The sequence below is a fragment of the Scomber japonicus genome, chromosome 14 (genome assembly GCF_027409825.1).
Source record: "Scomber japonicus isolate fScoJap1 chromosome 14, fScoJap1.pri, whole genome shotgun sequence".
Classification (NCBI taxonomy): domain Eukaryota; kingdom Metazoa; phylum Chordata; class Actinopteri; order Scombriformes; family Scombridae; genus Scomber; species Scomber japonicus.
Genome location: NC_070591.1, coordinates 33419510 through 33446626, shown reverse-complemented (window position 1 = coordinate 33446626; position 27117 = coordinate 33419510). Strand labels below are relative to the sequence as shown.

At 38.9% G+C, this 27117-nt stretch overlaps 1 protein-coding gene across 1 annotated transcript in view; it reads right to left on the bottom strand.

Annotated features, from left to right (window-relative positions):
* ttc27 (tetratricopeptide repeat domain 27) overlaps nt 1-27117 on the bottom strand; it is a 93583-nt gene that overhangs the window by 61426 nt on the left and 5040 nt on the right. Inside the window, exons 2-6 of the mRNA XM_053333630.1 lie at nt 22859-23042; nt 21166-21289; nt 13220-13360; nt 7254-7356; nt 692-850 (exon numbers count right to left, since the gene is read on the bottom strand). Coding sequence (XP_053189605.1) covers nt 692-850; nt 7254-7356; nt 13220-13360; nt 21166-21289; nt 22859-23042 — 711 coding nt within the window. The remainder of the gene's footprint in view (nt 1-691; nt 851-7253; nt 7357-13219; nt 13361-21165; nt 21290-22858; nt 23043-27117) is intronic.

The following is a 27117-nucleotide window of genomic DNA, read 5'->3' as shown; positions in this document are numbered from 1 at the left end:
GTAAGTTGACTGTATGCAAGTACAGTTTGAGGTACTTGTACTTTACTGTAGTATTTCCATGTGATGCTATTGTCTACATCTCAAAGGGAAATATTGTACTTTCTACTCCACTACATTTATTTAACAGCTTTAGTTACTTCTCAGATGCACATTTGACACAATGGATAATATTAACAAGCTTTTTTTATAATACAACAGAGTGTGTAGTCGGCTCACATTTCAGATGTCTATGAGTTGTTAACAGCTCCACCAAAGAGTGATTTTTCCCTCTAAACTTCTCACATGCTTTCATTTCAATAAATGTTCAAATGATCCAATATTTCAGCAAAAATCAAAGATTAGAGAAAAAGTCCAAAAACTGAAAACACATTTGACCTGATCTACAAAGGTTCCAAAAGGTCTCCAGTTCCAACACTCACATCCTCACATAGACCACAACTGAAATGAATGTTGAGTTTAGCAAAAGCAGGCCACATTTCATAACACAGATTTGGAAGAGTCTTCAGTTTAGGACCTATTTGTCAAACCACTAAGTCATATTTGGTCTCAAAATGAGGCAGTAACTTAAATGGGACAGTTCTTGTGTCTCTATAGGTATGTGTTGTACCTCTCTCTACCTTTGTGTGCCATTTTCAACAAGCCAATCATTTATCCAATCATCCAAGACAAGATATTGCTGCACTCTACGCACCAGTCATGTTGATACTGAGCTTTGAGAGTTCCTGGGCTGCCTTGATGTGCTCCTTGGCTGCCTGGTACTCATAGTAGGTCAGGTTAGTGTACACACACTCCAAGTGGAACTGGATCGCCAGGTTCCTCTGCTCCGAGAACATAGACTTGCAGCTCATCACTGTGAAGGTGGACAGAGAAAAAACAAAAAATCATTTCTAATTGTAATTTCTTCACCACTAATAATAATCACATCTCCAAGTATTTTATTCTGACAGAGAAAATGAAAACAGAGCAATATATGTTGATTGTCAACAAGCTTATTTGCCCAATTAAGAACAATTCAGTTCATTTGAAAACAGCCATTGACATTATTTCTGTTTCACCTTAAACATTTTAAATGTCACATTAAAAAAAACACTCAACCATAGAGAAAAAATGACAAAATATGACTTAACCTACAGTATATGTCTCTTGTGATCCTGTGCTAGAAACTAAGCTGACTGTTTTTTCTGTGAAGAATCCACAATGGGCATTTTGTGGCATAACTGGCAGATATGCTATTAAAGCTGCTGTTATTTAACCCTCATCACATTTTTTTTAGCTAGCTCACAAGCCAAAAAAAGTCTGGGCACCCCTGTGTATGTGCATGTATGTGATCACCAGGGATTTAATCTAAATATCTAAAGTGTTCATCACATTTTTCAATGGTTCATGAAATACCTGCAGAATTAATAATATTCCCCTCAGCTTCAGCATATGATTTTCTAGCTGAGCCTTACTCTTCCTTATGGTTAAACATAGACTAGTCTAGTTGTGGGCTGTTAAAGTGTCCACAACTAGACTAGGAGGATTCCGTTCATAACAAGTAATATTAAGGATATGACAGATATAACAGATAGCAGCTCCATCTACCATTTCATGATATTTTTATTTATAAGTGGTCTCAGCCATCCTTACAAACAAATGTTGACCAAAGTGCTTTACAGAGAGATAATTACCATCAGATAAACCTTCTGCACAGATACAATCAATCCCGTTTATAAAGCACTTTGCAATGTAAACACACAGTTCTGAGAAGAGCAGGGGCATGTTTGAAATTCAGCAGCGATAAGGAACGCCCAGGCCCCCCCCCCCTCGCCCCCCCAAGCACCATCCATGTGACGCGAGTACAGCTGCTCTCTTCACAGTCCCGGCCCAAAGAAGTCCGGCCTTCAGGTGACACATTAAAAAGACAAACAGAGCGTGGAGGTGATGGCGAGGGAGGGAGGGAGGGAGGGAGGGAGGGAGGAAAAGCTCTGTCTCATTCTCTGAGCTGCGTGGCTCCTTCTCTTTTCTTTCCATCTGATCTGATTATTAATTTGGCCTCGATGAAAGCCCCGTCACGGAGAGAGAGAGAGAGATTATTCCCCGGCTGAGAGGAGGTGTATAATTCATGATCAGAAATCATACACTTTCATCCCCATTCATCATTAATGAAGCGACACCAGGGCCAATGGAGCGCACAGAGCGAGTGAGGAGCCAGAGAGAGAGAGGGAGGAAGGAAATCTACATGCAACACGTCTGTGTCACCTTTAACACCAGAGATCTCACACTGCAGGAAAATGATTCTCTGGTGGTTGTGTGAGCTGTTGAGTGGACGGGATGGAAAACGCAGAGAGCCAGACTTCAGGATTATCTAACTTCTTAAAGTGGCAGCTGTAATATTTTACCTATTAATACAGAGTTGGACTTAATGTGGAAGGCTTTCTTAGGTGCAGTTTCAACATTCTCTAAGTAATACATACAATACTGTAACTATTACATTATCATTTGGGAATGCTGTAGTTTGATTCTGGCTCCCATTTTGTTATGTCAGGAGAAGACCAAAACCAATGATGAGTTCATCTTCTCTGTTCATAGAGCTCCATTGATCTCCAAAAACTATTAAAAACACATCAGTGAGCCACTGGATGACATCTTCCTTCATTACCATGAAAACACACACTGTAGTTTATTTTGACACACACACACACACACACACACTTCTGCCAGTAATACGTAATACTCACTAGAGCACCAAATGTGCAACGAGGAGATTCACTAATCTTTACTATCTATAGATTAGGTTATTTATTCTGACTTTTCATCTAACACCATCCACAGGTCAATATCTGTCCTTTATGACCAAACATCTACAGAACAACATCCCCATCAGCCATTCAGCTAAAAGCACTCATGTGTTTTAGTAGAGCCTCATAGAGCAGCTTGCATAGCTGTACACTCTTCATCTTGTTTACATGATATTGAGAGCATTGATATTGATACTCAGTCTTATAAGTAGTTTAGACCTGTGACATCATCAGACTAATTAATGCAACACAGCTGGAGCTTAGTGCTGCTGTTTTAAATTAAAACCTAAAATCTGACATAAAGGATACACCTCTTTTGAAGCAAGTCTCATAAATGTGTATTAATCCACTGCTGGAAATAGTTTGAGTAACATTTGCTAAAAACTACGATGACCAGCTGTTAAATGAAGCTATTAATGGGTTTGGAGACCCAGCGAAAGTACTGAGAGACTGTTGTTTTTTTTCTTTTTTATGAGAGCTGCTGACAATAGTAAAACTTTCTTTCATAGTAAAACTGGCAACTCTGTCATTTTTTCTACCACAGAACAACAAATATATTGTAATTGAGTAATTGAGATGTTAAGGCAGTCTCAGCAGACACACTGTTTCTTTTAAAACCCAGAAATAGTATGTAGGCACAGAATGCACCCATGAGTTAGTTCCAGTCTGAGTAATTAAAACAATCCTTTGAATACTAGTGAGACTTAAGATTCAGCCAATGTGAAAGCTGAAACTAAGAAAATCAGAAGATCTGCATGCTTTTCACAGCATCCTCCTCACCTCTCTCCTCACATCACTCGTAAAAAAAAAAAGACAATGTGGCCGACCGCTCCTCTAGAATATGGATTGGGCTGTTTTGTAGCCTGCTCACCCTTCACACTCTGTTAACCGTCACACAACAAAACACACACTGCCTCCCAACAACACACTACACTCGGCACATATTGTTCCACAGATTTAGAACAAGCCAGTAATATATAAACAACTCTGATAGCAGCGCTGCTAGTTACTTCCTACAATAAATAAAAAATGTTTAAAAAAAGGACATTAGCTTTGTTTTATGAAGAGGAGGAGAAGAGACTAAATTCACATACTAAAGGCAAAAACTACTCTGCAAGCCAATTCATCGAACAGCATTATTTTAATGAGCGTAAACAATAGCTTCTGAATAAATTCCAGTTCTTTAGTGTGTTATAGCTCAATGCCACAGTTTAAAAAAACTAGAAAGAGCCCAAGTTTCTAATAGCAAAGTGCTACTGTATGAAACTAATGTCAAACCTCATGCTTCACACTGTGAGCTCTGTGGAAACACTAGTCATTAAATCACACTGTGGGCTAAAACCAGCCTCCAACTAAAATACTAAGCTCACAGTCAAAGCACAACATTTTTTTTATGTATCAAAACGTGAACCTAATTTTTCATTCATCTTCTGTTGAGTCATAAATAATGACATGTAAATCCTAATGAAGATTAAGTAACATCTGATCAGAAACTCTTTATTAGCCAAGTATGCAAGCACACAAAGAATGTGTCTTGTGTTTGATCCCACAAATGCTACATGGAATAGAAAATGATGGAGATGAAGAAGATGAAAAAGAGGGTGAACAAAAAGTACAAGATGAACAAGAACAAGATGAAGAACAAGATGAAAAAGAAGAAGAAGAAGAAAAAGATGAAGAACAAGATGGATACGAACACGATGGAGAAGAACAAGATGAAGAAGAACAAGATGAAGAAACAGACGGAGAAGAACAAGACGGAGAAGAACAAGACGGAGAAGAACAAGACGAAGAAGAACAAGACGGAGAAGAACAAGACGGAGAAGAACAAGATTAAGAAGAACAAGACGGAGAAGAACAAGACGGAGAAGAACAAGATTAAGAAGAACAAGATTAAGAAGAACAAGACGGAGAAGAACAAGACGGAGAAGAACAAGACGGAGAAGAACAAGACGGAGAAGAACAAGACGGAGAAGAACAAGACTGAGAAGAACAAGACTGAGAAGAACAAGACGGAGAAGAACAAGATTAAGAAGAACAAGACGGAGAAGAACAAGATTATGAAGAACAAGATTAAGAAGAACAAGATTAAGAAGAACAAGACGGAGAAGAACAAGACGGAGAAGAACAAGACGGAGAAGAACAAGATTAAGAAGAACAAGATTAAGAAGAACAAGACGGAGAAGAACAAGACGGAGAAGAACAAGATTAAGAAGAACAAGATTAAGAAGAACAAGACGGAGAAGAACAAGATTATGAAGAACAAGATTAAGAAGAACAAGACGGAGAAGAACAAGACGGAGAAGAACAAGACGGAGAAGAACAAGACGGAGAAGAACAAGACGGAGAAGAACAAGACGGAGAAGAACAAGACTATGAAGAACAAGACTATGAAGAACAAGATTATGAAGAACAAGATTAAGAAGAACAAGACGGAGAAGAACAAGATTATGAAGAACAAGACGGAGAAGAACAAGACGGAGAAGAACAAGACGGAGAAGAACAAGACGGAGAAGAACAAGATTAAGAAGAACAAGATTGAGAAGAACAAGACTGAGAAGAACAAGACGGAGAAGAACAAGACGGAGAAGAACAAGACGGAGAAGAACAAGACGGAGAAGAACAAGACGGAGAAGAACAAGACGGAGAAGAACAAGACGGAGAAGAACAAGATTAAGAAGAACAAGACGGAGAAGAACAAGATTAAGAAGAACAAGATTAAGAAGAACAAGATGGAGAAGAACAAGACGGAGAAGAACAAGATGGAGAAGAACAAGATGGAGAAGAACAAGACGGAGAAGAACAAGACGGAGAAGAACAAGATTAAGAAGAACAAGATTATGAAGAACAAGATTATGAAGAACAAGATTATGAAGAACAAGATTATGAAGAACAAGATTATGAAGAACAAGATTAAGAAGAACAAGACGGAGAAGAACAAGATTATGAAGAACAAGACGGAGAAGAACAAGACGGAGAAGAACAAGATTAAGAAGAACAAGATTAAGAAGAACAAGACAGAGAAGAACAAGATTATGAAGAACAAGATTAAGAAGAACAAGATTAAGAAGAACAAGACGGAGAAGAACAAGACGGAGAAGAACAAGACGGAGAAGAACAAGACGGAGAAGAACAAGACGGAGAAGAACAAGATTAAGAAGAACAAGACGGAGAAGAACAAGACGGAGAAGAACAAGATTAAGAAGAACAAGATTAAGAAGAACAAGACGGAGAAGAACAAGATTAAGAAGAACAAGATGAAGAACAAGATGGAGAAGAACAAGACGGAGAAGAACAAGACGGAGAAGAACAAGACGGAGAAGAACAAGATTAAGAAGAACAAGATTAAGAAGAATAAAATTAAGAAGAACAAAACGGAGAAGAACAAGATTATGAAGAACAAGATTAAGAAGAACAAGATTAAGAAGAACAAGACGGAGAAGAACAAGACGGAGAAGAACAAGATTAAGAAGAACAAGACGGAGAAGAACAAGACGGAGAAGAACAAGATTAAGAAGAACAAGACGGAGAAGAACAAGACGGAGAAGAACAAGACGGAGAAGAACAAGACGGAGAAGAACAAGATTAAGAAGAACAAGACGGAGAAGAACAAGACGGAGAAGAACAAGACGGAGAAGAACAAGATTAAGAAGAACAAGATGAAGCAGAACAAGATGAAGCAGAACAAGATGAAGCAGAACAAGATGAAGCAGAACAAGATGAAGCAGAACAAGATGAAGATAAAGAACAAGAAGAGAATGAAGAACAAAAAGAGTAAGAAGAACAAGATGAAGACAAATGACAAGTTAAAGAAGAACATGTCAACATGTCTAGAGATTATACTTTATGTAAATGTCCACTAGTATGCAGGAGTGACAACCAAGAAACAACCAATCACACTTGTTTCAATTCTATGGTCATAACACATGTGAAAATGATACATGGATGCACTACAGAGGCTAAAGAAAAATACTACACAAAACTATTTCTGGAAAGGCATTTTATTTTCTTAATGCAGAACAATTCAGCTGTGAAATATATCTGCAATGTAAAGCCAACCTCCAGCTGTTTTAAGTCAGTCCTGATGATAAAAACTCTTTTAAAAGCCACCAGGTGTTGTTACTTATTTTATCAAGATGTTTTGTGTGTGTGTGTGTGTGTGTGTGTGTGTGTGTGTGTGTGTGTGTGTGTGTGTGTGTGTGTGTGTGTGTGTGTGTGTGTGTGTGTGTGTGTGTGTGTGTGTGTGTGTGTTGACTGATATCTCCTTCAACCTTCTGTTCTTCTTTTTTTTCCAGCAGTTACAGAGCCAGTTAAAGCAGCTCCGATGTTGAGATGTCAGAGATATGAGCAGCTACTTCCCATACAGCCTACACACTGTGATGGTAGCATTTCAACGTTGCCATAGATATCAACAACTTGTGTTTTTTCACCTATGGTTCAGTGTGATCCATTAGTTTGGACATGTTTACTGACCTTTGTCCATGCTGCTTTGGGCTAAGTGGAGGAGCTGTGGAGAACAGGCCTCTAGGATTTGCTGGTGCAGGTTGATGTAGCGCAGGGTCCACCAGGGGAGCAGCTATACACACAGAAAAAACAAAAGCAGAAATGTAAGAATGTGTGGGGATCTATTACAAAACCTTTCAGTTCATACATGAAATTAAACTGATTTATAAAGAAAGCTGATAGGGAAAATAGGTACAGACCAGCAACTCTTTATGAGTCAGTCTGATGCTTCTATATCCATCAGTTAATGTTTTGTATATTTGTTTCCAGCTATGATATTATAAAAGGTGTGGAAATGCATTCTGGTGTAATTCTACTGTAATTTCTATTAAAATAATCATGAAAACAACTTAAAGCACAATTCTGGCTACTTCAAATTTTTTCTTTAGCCATCGTTTTATTAGTCAGGCTGTATTCTGTGGCAAAAATGCCAGTCCTCTCATTCATTTAAATTGGTTTAGTGCATTTCAGCTGCAGGCGTTTTGGTTGCAAAGATGCCAAAAATCGAGCCACAGTCAACTTTTTGAGAAAGGATGCCCTACATCACTGTGGCTGAAGGCTGCAGTGGCCAATCACAGCTGGAGATCAGACTGATCAGAGCTGTGAAACCCCGCCATGAGGGAGGACAAAGACATTACTAGAAGAAAGGAAGGACATTTCTCTTTGTTTGATAATGTTCAAAGTTAAGTTAGGCTTTGCTATCAGTTTCCTTACTAATTAAAAAAAAAAAAAGATGAGAGAAACAAAGACAGCTGAGAGCAAACCTCAGCAATTAACTTGATGAGGACAATGTTATTATTACCAGTCAGGATGATACGACAAAAATGGGATCAGTATAATCAGAATTTTGCCTTAAAGTGAGGAGGAACAGTTTGAAACCAGTTGAATATCAGTAGGAGGGCAGGTTTAATTGACTGACACTGAGAAAGGGCAACACAACCCAAAAAGATGTAGTTGAATGTAAGTGTAGGTAAAAACAACTCATTTAGAAACAGTGCAACTTTTTCTGTGTATGAGACTTTGATTAGAAGATACAACTATAGACCTGGAAGTATACATAATATGTCCACATTAACACAGTTAAATATGCTGTATGTTTATTTAGGGGAATCAAGTCCATGTAACTAAGACAGAGAGGTCAAGGAAGGCCAGGAAAGAACATTAACCTGGTGGATTACAGCACGTTACAATGCAATGCAATGTAATGTAGCATAATATAGTATAGTCCAATTGCATTAGTGAGACACGTCTCCTTCCTAATATGGTCAGTAAATGGTCCACAGACCTTAAGAAACTTGGGGTGGGAATTAGACAAGGTGTACCGGATTTCTTCAAAGTATAGACAGGAAACCATGTCATTCACACATTTTCTAAATTATTTTTATCTTTCTTTACTAAAAATATAAAATTGCCTAATACATATATAAAGGTAGATGTTAAATGGACTATACTTATATAGTAATCATAAAAAAAGGATGATAACAAGGAGTAACAAGTTAGAGATTATTGTCTTTGCTGACAACATGGACATCACCAGCTATGAGAACTATCGCTAGCAAATGTACTCAGCTGTAGCTTATTAATATTAAACTCTGTTTCATGGTTATAATACTCTTTGTATACTGCTGTCTTATTATTTATGCTAAGCCAAAGCTGGTTATGTCAGAGAAGACTCACTGTTCCTCAGGTCAATTTCAGACAGCTAGCTAGCGTTCAACTCAGTAAGCTAACGTGAACATTAGCTTAAGCAGCTAAGGTGCAGAGCTCTCAAGTGTATTATTAGCAGTTACCAGCTAACCTAACATTTTTTAGCACTTTGCTTTGACTAGAGGCAAACACAAAGTTGAGAGAGAGAGAGAGAGAGAGAGAACAAAGGTCCTCAGTTGGAATTGAATGTTGTAATGATATGCTACGTGTCTTAAACATTGCAACCTTCCATCATAAAACATACACATAACACACTTGACCAAATCAGCAGTTTGTCATTGTTAGCATGAATAGGCCACTATGTAGCAGTTAGCAATAAAACACATCTTTATTTTATCTGACAAACAGAGGCTGGGAGTTCAATTGTGATTATTTTACTAGAAAATGCAACAAAACAAAACTTATTGGCATTTGCTGCTAAATGAAATGGCAATTTGCTCAAGAAAATGGTGAAGATTTAGTTTTTATCTCACCGTAATTTGAATACATATTATTAGCTCAGAATGTACACTACCGGTCAAAAGTTTTACAACACCCCAATTTTTCCAGTTTTTTTATTGAAAAAAAGTTTTCCAGCTTACCATCTTGGTCTTTTTTCCTAAGGTAGTTGTGGCATAGCTTGGACTTATGTTTTGGGTCATTATCTTGCTGTAGGATGAAACCCTGACCAACTACGTGCATACCAGAAGGAACTGCATGGTGCTGCAGAATGCTGTGGTAGCCCACCCTGGATCCAGAGAAACATCATGCTTACTCCTCCATGTTTGACAGTTAATGTCACACACTGAGGAACCATCCTTTCACCTACTAACAAAACTCATGCATGATGAACAGAATATTTTCAATTTTGATTCATCAGTCCATAACAGCTTTTTCCAGTCTTCAGTAGTCCATTGGTGGTGTTTCATGGCCTAGGCAATCCTCCCCTTCTTCTTCTTCTTCTGACATCTTAGCAATGGCTTTCTTGCTGCAACTCCACCTATCAAACCTGCAACTCCAAGTCTTCTCTTCACAGTTGAAACTGAGACTTGCTTACTACGACCGCTATGAAGCTGTGCTTGAAGCTGTTGTCCTATGAGCTGTCGATCATGCAAGCTGTTGATTCTCAGAAAATTGTCTTCTGACTCTGTTGTGGCTTTTGGTCTGCCAGACCTCTTCCTTACAGAGTTTCCCACAGACACCTTGACGTTCAAAATTTCTCTGTAGGAAAGACCTTCATTTTTAAGTGTTTTTGTATAATTTTCAGTTTTGGGTAAACTTACCTTTTTTTACCTGTGGTACCTTTGTTGGTACAGAGGTAAGTGGTACAAAGGTTTCAAGCTATTCATTGGACTTGAACTGCTTGAATTTAAATAAAAAACTGAAAAAATTGGGATGTTCTAAAACTTTTGACCAGTAGTGTACATGTGTAATTTACAGAAAATGCTGCTCTTGAAGCCCCTTTAGCACAAATACCACACCAACATCTAAGTGCTGTATGCTGGAGCTAAGTGCTGACCACGCATTAAAAAAACAGCCAACTCCTTTGCTTTTTGCATCTGACCAGAACTCAAAGCGGCAGGGAGAAAAAAAAAAGGAAAAAAAAGACACAGAATGTCTCGCAGCCATGTAAGTGCTATATTTCCTCTTACACCCCCCACCACCACCCGTTCCACCCTCCTGTTCTCATTGGGCACTGGGAGAACGCAAGTGAACCATGTAAAAAGCTTATTTGTGTGTCAGGGAGGATATCTCCTGCCTCATTGCCAATGCAAGATGACCCCATCTTTTATTGCATGGTTACATGGAGGTTTAATTGTCTGTCTCACTGAATCAATATCCTCCAGGACACACACCTTCTTGCTAAGCATGTTCACACATATATTCATCGTGTCGACATACACATGTACGACTGTCTCCTGAGTTTCAGACCCTCTTTTCTCCTTCCATGTTGACTGTTGTGCAATAGGCTGTGAGCAGCTGCCAGAGGAAAGAGGAATATGGATGAATAGAGTTGGCTACAGCAGGGCCAGGTGGAAATATGTGTGGAGTGAGGAAGGGGGGGGGGGGGGGTGCTGAGGTTATGCATTTAACACTAGCACTTAAAGCTAGTCTGTCCCAACTCCCCGATGCTTGGTGGGGAACAGTGCCGGTAATTAATTCCCCTATCCCTCATTAGCATTTAAAGAGCAAATTAACAATAAATCACCTATGGTAGAGAGACACTGTTGCACTTGTGTGCTCATCCCTGCTGCTGCTGTCAGAGCGAAGCCTTTAAAAGCTAAATGCAAAACACGTCTTCTGACATCAGCGCAGTGATGACTTTCTGTGACTTTCTATGACATGACTTCATGTTGATTTGCTCTTTAAGAGGCAGTGCAGGCGAGCTGAGCCAAGAGAACGGCTGCCATAGTTCACTTCTTTTACTCATCAGTATACAGGACAGGTTAGAGGAATGATTTAAAAAACAGAAAATGTATGGGGTGAGCCCAGAAACAGACCTTGTTAAGACCCAGAAGTCTTTTTATTTTCCCATTTTATCAAGAATGCTTTCAAGCTGTGAACTAAGTATCCCAGCATGCATTTGATATCAACCAGCAGCAAAAGTGGGAGACATGAGCCAAACCAACATCTGTTTTAATAGAATACATTCTACATAGAGATGCATCAGTACAGGTATTGGATGTCAGACTGATACTGACTCAAATAGCTAGATCAGATATCAATGACAATGGGCCAATCTGGAATCAAATACTATTACTTTAATAAATAACAATTCAGTAAATGTATTGTGTGTTCGAGATGAGCCTGATGTTGTCTTACACATAACATAATGATCCCAGTCTCTTCTACTATATTAATTAAACACTGGTATTGGATCAAGTATTCAGTATCTGTCAATACCCAAAGCCCAGATATTGGTATTGGAACTGAAAAATTTGGATCAGTGCTACTACAGTGCTATTACTTTAAAGATTTTTCAGGCAAGAAATGAATCATTTGGATTTTAAATTTATGGTCAATTTATCAAAAAATAATGTTTACTTTGAACATCTCTTTAATGTCTTTGGAGACGTAAAAACTCTAATCCATGCAAGACAACATCTAATATCATCCTGGGAGGAACAATCTTTAATAATTTACTGGATCTCATGTCTCTGTAGAGTTTTAAAGATGAGTTATCGGTCTGAGAGAGTCTAATATTTATTGCCGACAGGCTGAAGGTGAATATTAGGTTGCTGTTATTAGGCAGTGTATGATATGAGATTTAGTTTTATTGTAAATAAATATTCCAGTGAGGATAACAAGTCTGTGGTGATGTGATCACGCAGGCGGTGGGGTTGAAAGTGTAGAAAAAGCGAGTGTGTTGACCTGTGAGTTCAGATTATTTTGTCACACGGCAGGTGTAAAGCTGTTCTGAAGTGTGATAACACAGCGGGAAAGGTCAACGGGAATGCTGCTATCCCTAGCAAACAGAGCATGTCCTCTCATTCTGTGGAGGTTTGACTTCAACTTGCCTTATTGGAACCTGAAGTACTTTGTATGAGAAGGACTTAATGCATAGATACAGCCCTACTTGGCTCTACACTATACAACCTTGCTAACAGCCATGTATATATTCTAGTCTTTGAGCTGGGCTGGCCTGATGAAGTATCAGTGAACAGCTCATGTACTATGCATACAGATAACTAGAGGCTCTATGAAGCATTCAGTCTGTGGTTCTAGCTACAAAAGGACTAAAATTACATTACTAGATATTAGGGCCGATTCCACTGCAGGAACTTCTGGGTCATTTTACAGGGCCATGACCACTGGCGCATCCCCCAGAGCTTTTAGGGGGGCAAAATGAGTCCATGCCTAGGGGTATATACTCCAAAAAATTGCTGGGTGGGGCTAGAGTCGGTGCTGATTGGGTATACTCAAGGCGGGATGTGACGTCAACAGAAAGCGCCTAAATAAGCGATTATGCAACGATCAAAACTGTTGCAGAATGATTACATCACCTCCAGAGTCCGGTGGGTCCTATGAAGGTCCTACTCTGCAATGGAGACAACGGCTGAGAGGACAGAGTGAGAGGATGTTCCTGTAAAGTTCCTGCCTCCTAAATTTGACCCAGAACTTCCTTAATGGAAACGGGACTAGTATCAGCATTTGTAAATAGTGAAATGTTTCTTTAAAAGGACTTGGTTACCATTTATCATCTTGTATAATTCAATATGAAAAGGTGGTTGCAACAGAGACAGTCTTACCTGGAGGCTGTCCATCTTGGAGGAGCACTTGGTGAGAATAACCCTGGCCAGCAGGAGGAGGAAGGAGTTGGCCACCAGGCTGTACACTGACTCCCCATCCAGGAGCAGACTGGAGTGGATCATCTCCACCAGGGTCTTGGGCTGCCAAAGACATGAACATCCAAATTAAGTCTACTACTTTCTGCAGTATTTCGGAGAATGCATACAGTAATTGCAGGGATTCGGAGTTAGGTGGGTGAAGGTGTGTGTTATTAGAGAATTGGAGTTATGGAAGAAAAAAAAGAAAAAAATGCTGAGACAAGCTTTCAGTTTGGAAAAAGACAGAAGCCCCGCCAATCATTTCTACCTCGCAGTATTTTTCCAATTTTTTAACCATCTGGACAAGTCACAAGCGTCCCCCTGGAATAATGCTCTAAAGGCCCTTTTGAAATAAAGTTCTAGGAAATATGGAACAAGAGGAACTTATCTCAGGTACTAAAAAAGGAATTAAAAAGTCCTTTTTGCATTAGCACTGAATCTAAAGAAACCCAAAGATTACACAAATTAGACCCATTAAAGAATAACTGAAACTTGAGAAACATCATTTTCACCCAAGAGAAAACCACAACAGAGTGAAGCTATATGTGACTGATGTTTGATGTGTGTCATGAATAAAAAAAAAAACTCAGTGTCTTTCTCCACATGAGACAATCTGCTGGGTATTTGTTTTAATTCATCCCCTTCATTCTCTCAACAGTGCTTCTTTTCACATGCTAGAGCGCTTGACCAACGCTCCCTCTCTCTTATTCAATCACTAGCTCTCTCGATTGTAAATCCATCATCTTCTTGATCGCTCGTGCCCTCTCGGTTTTCTCTCACCCTCCAAATCAGGAAGCCAAAAGCATAGCCTTAACTGTATTTTCCACCACTCGTCCTAACACCAACACTAAAGTACTAGAGTGGGGTGGTAAGGTGGCTCGGTGGTTAATACTATTGTCTCACTACAAGGTCTTGGGTTCAATACCCGGCTGGGAGAGGGTCTTTCTGAGTGGAGTTTACATGTTCTCCTGTGAGTGTCCGTGACCAAGATACTGACACAGAATTGGATAAATTCCCCCCAGGCTGCATAGTGGATGCCCACTGCTCCTAATACTTAGAAGGGGTTAAATGCACAGACTGAATCTCACTGTACAACTGTACATGTGACAAATAAAATAAAAGTACCTTTTCCTCTACTTCCTTCTCTGGGAATGAAGCAGTGGACAGATTGAAGCAGCCATGGTGTGTATGTTTGACCAGTCAGTGATGGTCAGCCCTGCAAAGCCCGCTACTTTAGTTTTTGGACTATAGGAAGGTATCACCCCTGGATATGGGACTTTTAAGGCAACTTTCACCCAAAAACATGAGTTTAAAAAGGACTGGAGGCAACTTCTTGCTTTGCCAATGTGACATGAATAGAGTCTTAGCTGCTAATGTGAAGGGTGGCAATATCAAGGTCAAAAAATGATCAAGATCATGCCCATGTATCATATGATAAGTCCATATATAGACATGATGACGTTGACAATTACATTATTGTAAGTCAATAATGTAATTATTATGACAGGCCTGGATTTATGTAAATATTGCAAAGCATGACTTTTAAATGTACCTTCCAAACCCTAACAGTTAACTCCAGAAGCAGTTAAAATAGGTCTTTTCAATACAGTGACTTGTGTGTAGCCATCTATTCATCAATCAGCTGTATATCCAGATGTGACTCATTCTCATTAAGTAGAGCCCTATCCCATATCCAACAGCTCTTACTGGAGGATCCTAAGGTGTTCCCAGGCCAGGTTGGATATATACCCCTACCCCCACCCTGCCGTGTTCTGATGATGACCCAGGTTCTCCTCTCAGGCAACTGTGCCAAGCACATGTGCACAAGGAGACTTCCAGGAAGTATCCTGTCCAGAATTGTGAAGCCAGACATCCATAAATGAGGGCTGGAAGACAGATCCACTACTAAATCGAAAGCGGCTTCCTCATCACCACAACAATCCAGAAATAATAAAGCCTTTCATAGCACACATTTTTTACCTTGTGCTTTTCCATAGTAGGAAAACCACAGGTGTTACTAGTAATGTTAACAATCTCTCTTTTCTATTCAAGTATCCCAGTACAGTATGACAGTGAGCCAGCATGTGCAATACCCTGAAAATAAATGGAATTCAGCTGTCACTCCTTTTATATAGTGTGCTTTTCCTACTGTGACATGTCAAAATGTCTAAAGGTACGTAATGACAGTGCATGCCACAGTGACTCTGATCTTATGCTCCATCTTAAACTCACTCAAAGACAAGAGGCAATGATATACACCATGGCGTAGCATATATGTATCACATGTACAGTCAAGCCCGAAATTATTCATACCCCTGGCAAATTTTGACTTAAAATTACTTTTATTCAACTAGCAAGTTGTTTTTTGACCAGAAATGACACAGGTGTCTCCCAGAAGATAATAAGACAATGTACAAGAGGCATCATTGTGGAAAAAAAATATTTGTCAGCTTTTATTTACATTTGAACAAAAAGTGGCATGTCCAAAATTATTCATACCCTTTGTAAACTGTCACAGTCTATAGGAAAATCCAAAGTTCTATACCATTCCAAATAGTCCAAGCTGTTCTAAAGCATCCTAATTACCCTGATTCATTGGGAACAGCCATTTTAATCAACTCAACAGGTGAAAAACAGCAGCTCTCTGCAGTTGGTTTGTGGACAGTCATGGCTAAGACAAAGGAGCTCACTGAGGATGTGCGGCTGCGCATTGTGGCTGCTCACAAGTCACAAAAGGGCTATAAGGCCATATCTAAATGATTTCAAGTTCCAGTGGCTACAGTGCAAAGAATTATTAAAAAATACAAGACGTTCCGCCCTGTGGAAAATCTCAGAGGATGTGGTCGGAAGCCAAAAGTGACACCTGTACTGGCCAGGAGGATAGTGAGAGAGGTGAAAAAGAATCCAAGGATCACCAGCAAGGCCATCCTGGGGTATCTGGGTTCTGCTGGTGGCAACATCTCAAGGCAGACAGTCCAACGGACACTGCACACTGCTGGGTTCCACGGATGCAGACCAAGGAGAACGCCACTTCTCCAGATAAGGCACACAAAAGCCTGCTTGGCCTTTGCAAATGCTCATCTGGACAAAGAAGAAGACTTCTGGTCTTCTGTTTTATGGTCAGATGAAACAAAAATTGAATTGTGTGGCCACAATGATGTATCCTTCATTTGGCGTAAAAAAGGAGAAGCCTTCAACCCTAAGAACACCATCCCCACTGTCAAACATGGTGGTGGTAACCTAATGCTTTGGGGGTGTTTTTCAGCCAATGGACCAGGGAACCAAATCACAGTAAATGGCACCATGAAAAAAGAGCAATACATCAAGATTCTCAACAACAACATCAGGCAATCTGCAGAGAAACTTGGCCTTGGGCACCAGTGGACATTCCAGCACGACAACGACCCAAAACACACAACAAAAGTGGTGAAGAAATGGTTAGCAGACAAAAACATTAACATTTTGCAGTGGCACAGTCAGAGTCCTGACTTGAATCCAATTGAGAATCTGTGGAGGGAGCTAAAGATCAGGGTGACGGCAAGGAGACCCTCCAACCTCAAAGAGTTGGAGCTCATCACTAAAGATGAATGGGCAAAAATACCAGTGGAGACATGCAAAAAGCTGGTCAGCAATTATAGTTTGATTGCTGTAATAGCCAATAAAGGCTTTTCTATTGATTATTGAGAAGGGTATGAATAATTTTGGACATGCCACTTTTTGTTCAAATGTAAATAAAAGCTGACAAATATTTTTTTTCCACAATGATGCTTGTACATTGTCTTATTATCTTCTGGGAGACACCTGTGTCATTTCTGGTCAAAAAACAACTTGCTAGTTGAATAAAAGTAATTTTAAGTCAAAATTTGCCAGGGGTATGAATAATTTCAGGCTTGACTGTATATCCTAGAAGAAAAGAATGCACAGGATTTTCTTTTTGCCTCTGCCACTTGGCCTCAGCTTGGAAATATTCCTGTCACTTATTGGAATGGCCATATTTCACATGTATGATTTATGTTGATCTATCTCTATGATCTATGTATGATGTATCTATATCATTTGCATTTTTTATAACAAACAAATAGTGCAAACACTAAACAGAACTGAATTACACCAACAAAGATGATGCAAGACTGTCTACATAAAAATGAAAACACAAGCATGAATAAGCAGATCATCAACCAACCAACCAACCAACTATTACACAGTCAGTTGAAACATTATTATGATAGTGGCGTCTCAAAGCTCCTCATTGTTTATTAGGAAATGTTTCTCTCCACCTGATTAATTCAAGTTCCTTCTAATTGTTTTCATTGCTTTCAGTTATCTAGTTCATCAGCCTTGTTTGTTAAGCTTTATTTTTTGTAGAAAGTAGTTTTCTGTCAGCTTTATTGTAAACTTTATTAAATAAAAAACGTGTTTACCTTGTTTTCTTTCATAAATTATTCAGGACAAGCCTCCAAATGTATTACTCCCCTCATCTCCTGTATTCATTCAGGGACGTAACAATAATATACTCCTGAGAAAAAAAACATGTTCACCAGCTATGTGCTAACTGAGCAGTTTGGGTTTTTTTTTTTTAACTTAACAGCTGACGGCTGCTACTTGAAACAAGGTTGATGAGAGCAGTGAGACTCAACTAAAACACTGAGCTGAAAGACAATAAAACTCTCTGTGGTCCTCAGAGAAACAGCAGAGATAAATCTAGGTTTTCTTTACTACAAGCAACACATATCACATCAAACCCATTGTTAGTAGAAACATGTTGATTAGTGCAGCCTTTAAGATGCTTGAACTGGTCGCTTCCATTTAGTTTTACACAATCAGTAGCAAGTGAAGTGTCAATCTAACCAATCATTTCAGTTGTCATGGAAACTGCAGCATTATGCACTTTTCATAATCACCAAGGAACATTACTAATTTAAACTTTCCTGTTGTCTTCCCATCAACCAGGCAACTTGTCCTCCCAAGTCAATTTTGACTGTTAATAAAACATAAAGTATAAATCATCACCCAATTCTGTGTTACACCTTTTTAGCTAACTTCATTTCAACTTAACCCTAACCCTATAGGCCTCATTTAAATGAGATTATAGCTCAAAAAAATGAAATTATGAATTAGAGAATTGGGTCAGGATACAGTTTTAAAACATTTCTAATATTTGATTGGCATCACTTAATCACACCTGCTGTCCTCCTGGGTCAAAACTGACATGGTCTGGTTTGACTGTTCATAAAGCATAAAATACAAATTATCTCCCAGTTGTGTGTTACACATTTTTAGTCAACTTCATTCCAATTATTACCACAGGTTTTACACATATTTGGAAATTATCAATAGGCCTAATTTATAACCTCATTTTTAATACCTTGTTGTCAAAATTGACCCAGCCTGGTTTGACTGTTTGTAAAACATAAAGTACAAATTATCACCCAATTCAATTCAAGTGGTGATGAGTATACTTGCAAATAATGTAGTATGGAACAATCCATGTGATTTTCAGGTAATTAGATTAAATAAATCCAGATTACTGATTAAAATAAATAAAATAAAAAATGAAGTTAAGAATTAACACACTTGTCTCCCTGTTTGTGGCTATTATCATAGAAGCAGGGAGCTTGTTAGCTATGTAGAAAGATGACATCATCATTCATAATAACCCCGCCTACAAAGCTGTGATCAGTAAATTGTCTCTGCACAAAGGAAACAAGCATTGATTAGCACAACAAAAGAACTACTTCAATCACTGTTAAAACCAGACATGTGCTCATTGGATCTATTCCTATATATAGACAAAAATAATCAATTCTATAAAAAGACACTGTGAGCGGCACAAATCAATATAAAAATATTGATTCAAGTAAAACAATTCACTTCCTTTGTATTTCCCCTTTTCACCTCTCAGTGCTCATGTCATGAGGGGAACCTTACCTGGTCCAACCTCCCAGCTGTTTTTTTTTTTTTTTTTTAAAGTATATTTTTTCGGGCTTTTTTGCCTTTAATGTACAGGACAGTGGAGATAGACAGGAGACAGGAGGCAGAGAGAGGGGGGAATGACACGCAGGATAAGACCGCTCGGCTCGGGATTCGAACCGGGGTCACCTGCAACGAGGACTGTAGCCTCAACACATGGGGGGGGGGGGGGGGGGGGCGCTCTACCCGCTGAGCTATGCTCAACCCCCCAGCTGTTTTATTTATCTCCTCATACACATGTGTTGTGTTGCAGCAGCATCACTGTGTCTCCTAAGCATGCTGACAACTTCCTGTCTGACATCACAACTACAGAAGCCTTTTTATGATTGACAAACACCTTCAAATTGTTTGCACGTTGCCCCTAGTTACCACGTCCATACAATTATTCTACAAGTATGGACAGACTAGGGTAGTAGCTGTAGTATATGTACAGGTTATACACTCTATGCATACTGCTATATAAGAGTACATATACTATCATTACACAGAATATACATGATTGAAAAATGACATCCAGAATTATTTGTACATTTTTGTCTGATATTGTATAAATGAACTAGCTGCTTTAATGTGTGTTTCTGAGCACATCATCATATTTATAGTTCATATATATTTTGATGTATCGCCATGGTGATCATTAAAGTCTGTTTCTTAGTCCGTGGTCCTTATGAATGAAGTTTGAGTACATGTAACTTTTCTCTTCTTCTGTGGATGAATTAAATCCTCATGATAATGCTGTGCCATGTTTGTCCTCCCTTTCACCTGCGCTGTCACGCATGTACAGACGACCTGCTTTATAACACGGGCTCCTTGGTGTGACAGCAGAGATAAATCACTGATGCCAAAGGAATTACTTCGATAAAAGAAGCTCCCACCCCCCCTACCCCTCCTCCTACCCCTCCACCTCTCTCCTGGTGTAATAGCAGTGTGAGACGCTCTGTTCTGCTCTGGGCGCTGCAGTGCCAAGAGGAAGCAATCTTCTCAGCCCGCCTGTAATTAGGACCCCAGAGATGCTTCATTACTGGGCACTTCTCTCCTGCGTCCTGCTCCTGTCTGCAGCTCTTTCTGGTTCTGCTCTGACTCGGTTCACTTTAAAAGCTGCTGCTGCACTCACGGGCCAGGTTTCAATATTCTCTAATGTTTCCAATATAATAAAATATACAATCCATACAATCATTAAACATAGGAACACACTGACATCATTTCTAACTATAATCAACTTAGATGAGTTCACAGTAAATATTCATTAGAGAGTTGGAAGGATGCCAGGATGACACTATTGACATCAGTTTCTGCTGCTTTTCATAATAAGAGCATACATTTGCACATACAGTAACATAGTAGTCAATGCACTTATTAACCAGCGCAGCAGGATCTCACATGGTACAGGCTGAACGTTTGCAGTTCTTTGCTAATATACATTTGATTAGCTGTGGGTTAGAAGCTGGCCACATATTCTGTGTTAATGCCAGGTCACACCACAGAGTGACACAGCAAACTTCTTCGAGTCCTTGCAAAATAGTCAGAGTATCACTGAGTGTCCAAAATCACTCCCTTATTAACTCATTCACTATTAACCAGCCAATAAAGATTTCAGACAATATTCAAGTCAAACAAATGATCACGGTCATGTCCATGTATCATATGATAAGTCCATATATAGACATGATGATGCTGATGATGTTATTGTAGTATAAGTCAGTAACATACGCTTACATATGAGTGATCATATTGACATCACATGGCTACTACTAACTTCTTCTTCTCCATTCACTTACTATATTCTGTCCATGAAACATCAACACTTATCAGAAGCTGCTTTCACTTTTTCCAGTAAACTAGCAGATATTTTAGGATGAATGGTGACAGCAGTAGAGAGTAATGAGGTGGTATCATACTTGAGAGGAGAGCAGGGCAGGGGGCAGCAGGTCAGACACATGGATGGAGACGGGAGGACCAGTCCAGTTACTCTGAGCGAACATGTTGAGACAGGAAGCAGCCAGACTCATCACAGCTAGCTCCCTGGAACGGACAGACAGACAGACAGACATGTTAAGCTGTCCTTATTAAAAATTAATAATTCATGACAAAAAAAAAAAAAAAAACAGAGGCGGTGAAAAGAGAAAGAACAAACACTCTTGAGGATAGCTTTGTGCTTTACGCTCAACTACTACCCCCCACCCCCCCACCCCCCCACAAAAAAAAAAAAACCTACCTCATCAGGTCAACGGGCTGGAGGTTTTAATTAAGCAAGTCACGATCATACTGTTGTATTTATTTAATTATGGTTATTATAAGTGAGGACTAAATTAACACTTTAATCACTGAATTCATTTGAAATATTTAACACGTTAAAAAAATGTAATGAATGGATTACTGTATGACTGTACTGTACATTACTGGATTTCAACATGCATTGTTATCAACTAAAGCTCCACCCATATAAATCAGTCAACCAATATTATTGGCTGATATCGACCTATCACAGATATATCTGTGTTCATGCCATCTGATAAGTGCTGATATTTTTATTAAGATATATGGGCAGCATTTTATGGATATTTGATCTTTTTTATTAATTCAGGTAAAATACACACATATTCAATTCCTAGTGAAGTTTTACTGTTTCAGTGATGTCCATTTATAAAACTGTTAAATATCACTGTCTTCATTACATAGCTTTGTCACAGTTATTTGATAATTTGAGGGATCATTGCAAAACATGTGTATTTATGTACATATTCTGTATATATAAGATTATCAGCAAATATATTGGCTGATAATCCAACCCCAAAAATCCAGTATGGGCTAAATATCTGGCTACATTTTGGCAAGGGAAAAGAGTCACTTTGAACTCTGTTTCAAATTCAGCTGGCCCTTATATGATAATACAGGCCTGGATGTTATTGTTTCTGGTAGTGCACATAAGAAATATGTGTTTCAAGATGACAGTCAGTGGCCTTCATGGTTTTATTAGTTCACAGGAGAGCTCAAAAGATAAAAAGATGATAGTGTTTATATTTAAATATACTTCCTTGGTGTTGATTCTACATTAATGCTGTGACATTTTAATATCCAATATTACAAGCTTCAATATTTAAAACGATTAATAAAAGCAAAGTGTGCAGTGAATTATAGAGCCTGACCGATACTGGATTTTTGGGGCCGATGCTGACACTGATATTAAGGAGTAAAAAATTCCGATGGTCGATATCAGCTGACCGATATATCAGTCAGGCTCTACTTAATTCATTAATTTTGTCACTGATTGACAGAATATAAAAAGGAAATTAAACTTCCCCTTCTGATATAAAAAAAAAATCTAATCTAATCAAAAAAATCATATCCAAGTGATTAAAATGTTAAAGTTAGCAAGCAGCAGGGGGCCAGCACTCAGAGCTCCACTAAAAACACATTCAGGGTTGGTTCAACCAAAATCAACCAATCATACACATGCAAGCAGAGCTGTGAAGATGAATGGATTGATAAGAAATGTTTTGAGAAGCAATGAATGATTTCAGTAATGAAAAGAAGCGTGTCATTGTGTGCCTCTCTACTACTATAGGAACTATTTGGTTCTTCTTCTGTTACCTGTTGCTCTGATCATCTTTGCTGCCGCTGGTCAGGTACAACATGACCCGTCTCTCCAGGTAGGCCTCGATGTCCTCCCCTTTAGTGCAGGTGCCATCTCCATTGAGCAGGTCTAACACCTGGGGATTCAGCAGGACCGCTTCAAAGTCTCCTTCAATCAAAGACTCCAGCAGAGAGCCCGCCTCTGGAACAACACAACATCAGAGTGACTTCACATTCATTTTTCATGCTTCACATTTTAAACTGATAACATAAGAACAAATACAGTGTCATATGATAACCACACAATGATATCTGGAAATGGAAGTGTTAATACACTGTGTCACATTAAAATGATGTAAAAGGAATTCAAACTAAAGCCCGGCTGATACTGGATTTTTGCAGCCGATGCTGATACCAATGTTAAGGAGTGAAAAAAGTCTGATAGATATTAATAACAATAATAATGATGATAATAATATCATTGTTCATGTCATTAGCTGCTTATTTCCTTCACTCTCTGGCTGCTGCTGTGCTAATAAATCACCTGGTAAAGCAGCTTGGTTTAAATGTAACCTGATAACTATTGACCTTTTCTACTGTCATAACTGATGCTCATCTTCAGCTAATTGTGCAACAGAGAGCACAACCAACACCAGCACTTACCATCACTTTCTTTATCATGTATAAAGACACAAAGTGAGTGCCAACAAAGTGAATATAAAAAATGCTACTTGATTGGACTATACTGACTTGACACTATCTGCTTTGCACTGTATCCTGTTCCATTTTATTGGATTTATTTATTTTAGTTAGGCATGAATGACAATACATTTCTATTCTATTCTATACAAAGCAGTAATTACACCTGTATACTTATTTTAACTCATGTCCCAGGATGTTCTGTTTAATTACACATTATAAATTAAAGTGCTGCTGTTAGTCTTTAATACAGAGCATTGAGAAAACTCTTTTATTTCATTCTCCTGCAGCCTCCTGACACAAACTGGCATGCAAAGTTGAGAAAACCGAGCGCACCCTCCGCCTCAAACCTCTCACTAATTTGATACTCCAACATTTGTCTAATAATGTTTTGCAGAGATTTTTAATCTAAGTCCATATTCTCATTAAGTCAATGAGTATATTGAACCATTCCCTTAAGATGAGCCTCTCAGTGTGTGTGTGTGTGGCCAACTAACAGTCCCGCACCAACACACAAATGAGGAGAACCAGCTGAAGAGGCCGATGATGATAAGATGGTGAGAAATGTTGATTTATTAAAAGACGAAGGGGGGGGGGGGGGGGGGGGGGGCTGAAGAGCCACGGCTTCCCAACCAGAAATAATTGTGTAGCTGGTGAGCTTGGTTCAACCAAGGAAGGAAAACTGGCTTAGCTCATTAGCATTGATTGTTTTGTGCTCCCGAGAGAGAGAGAGAGAGAGAGAGAGAGAGAGAGAGAGAGAGAGAGAGAGAGAGAGAGAGAGAGAGAGAGAGAGAGAGAGAGAGAGAGAGAGAGAGAGAGAGAGAGAGAGAGAGAGAGAGAGAGAGAGAGAGAGAGAGAGAGGAGAGAGAGAGAGAGAGAGAGAGAGAGAGAGAGAGAGAGAGAGAGAGAGAGAGAGAGAGAGAGAGAGAGAGAGATCTTTTTTAACGTGCACACACATTTTTTACCATTTTCTGACATTATATGACAAAACTGAGAGCGATGACCAACCACTAAATTATAGTCAGTCTTAGCTTGCAAATGTTAGCATGAACACATGATACCTGCTAAACATCTAACATTGTCATAACATGCTGCTATTAGCATTTAGTTTAATTCATAATAGTCATATTTAATAGTCATATTAGTATAATTATAATTATTATTTTTATGACTTTCAATATTACTACTATTACTAGTATTACTTCAAATGTAACCATTGATTACTATTATTACAATTGTTTTAAACATTATTACTTCAAATATTACAATTTTTATCACCATTCAGTGCCAGACTGATACCAGCTTTTTGGGTTGATGCCAATACCGATATTAAAGAGCAAAACAATTCTGATTGATATATTACTGGATCATTTTATTTATTTATTTATATATATATACACATATATATATATATATATATATATATATATATATATATACACATATATATATATATATATATATATATATATATATATATATATATATATATATATATATATATATATATATATATATATATATATATATATATATATATATATATATATACATATATACATACATATATATATACATATATACATATATACATATATACATATATACATATATATATATATATATATATATATATATATATATATTATTATAACTTGAAACAAGGGGAAAAAAACATAACCACCCCCCTCCAAAAAAAAAACAAAAAACCCAGATATATTAATGAATGAATTCTGAAAAAGGATCAAAGACCTTTAAAAAAAAAAATATCGGCACATATCTGAGACCATACACGCCGATCCAGATATATCTGTGATAGGCCAATATCCACTAATTACTCTTCATATTTTTACTTTTCTTACTACTATAACTATGTATTATTATCGTCATCATGCTTTGCTTGTGTTCCTCTGACATCAGCCTTACTGTACATAACATACTGTGCAGCCCAGCCTCTTGCCTTCATGCACTGTCAAAACTGGGGTCAGGTACATGTGACCCCCCCAGCTTCCTGGCCCATTTAGTCCCACCTCCAGGTCAGTCACGTGACCTGTTAACTGTACCCTTGGCTTTAATAAGCAATCACGGTGCGAGTGCTGTTGTAAAGGAGGTGTGGAGATTTTCATCTCACTGCTGATCTAATGAAACCCAGGGGCTGCCATAACAGCACAGTGAGAGGAGGAGGAGGAGGAGGAGGAGGAGGAGGAAGGGCTCTGGCTTTATGAGGGGGAAAATTAAAGCCTGAGGTATGGCCACATGTTTAATGACATTTCAGCTACTCTTCAGGTCTGCCGATGAAATGGCAGCAATTATGGAAAACAAGGCAGAGGTCCTGAAATTAGTCCATAATTCATAAAGGTTCAGGCAATGAGCTGCAGTTAATAAGGCGACGGTGAATAGAATTTGCAAAAGCGTGCAGGTCTGAGCAGCTATATGGATCCGAGATGAATGATCAGGAAGATCTCAGGAAAACAGCCATGGCTTGCCTGTGTATGAGCTGGTTTTCTGCTGCAGACTGCAGTCTGTTACAGTCTGTTACAGTCTGATATAGTATGATACAGTCTGTTACAGTCTGATACAGTCTGTTACAGTCTGTTACAGTCCAGTCTGTTACAGCCTGTTACAGTATGATACAGTATGATACAGTCTGTTACAGTCCAGTCTGTTACAGCCTGTTACAGTATGATACAGTATGATACAGCCTGTTACAGTATGATACAGTATGATACAGCCTGTTACAGTATGATACAGTCTGTTACAGTATGATACAGTCTGTTACAGTCTGATATAGTATGATACAGCCTGTTACAGTCCAGTCTGTTACAGTATGATACAGTATGTTACAGCCTGTTGCAGCCTGTTGCAGCCTGTGGCAGCCTGTTACAGCCTGTTGCAGTCTGATATAGTATGATACAGTCTGTTACAGTCCAGCCTGTTACAGTCCAGCCTGTTACAGTCCAGCCTGTTACAGTCCAGCCTGTTACAGCCTGTTGCAGTATGATAGTCTGTTACAGTCTGATACAGCCTGATACAGTCTGATATAGTATGATACAGTCTGTTACAGTCCAGCCTGATACAGTCCAGCCTGATACAGCCTGTTACAGACTGTTAGTGTTACAGTCTGATACAGTCTGATACAGTCCAGCCTGATACAGCCTGTTACAGACTGTTAGTGTTACAGCCTGATACAGTCCAGCCTGTTACAGCCTGTTACAGTCTGATACAGTCTGATACAGTCCAGCCTGTTACAGTCTGTTACAGTCCAGCCTGTTACAGTCCAGCCTGTTACAGCCTGTTACAGTCCAGCCTGTTACAGCCTGTTACAGCCTGTTACAGCCTGTTACAGCCTGTTACAGTCTGATACAGTCCAGCCTGATACAGCCTGATACAGCCTGATACAGCCTGATGCAGTCCAGCCTGTTACAGCCTGATGCAGTCCAGCCTGATACAGCCTGATACAGCCTGATACAGTCTGATACAGTCCAGCCTGTTACAGCCTGTTACAGCCTGATACAGTCCAGCCTGATACAGTCTGATACAGTCCAGCCTGTTACAGCCTGTTACAGCCTGATACAGTC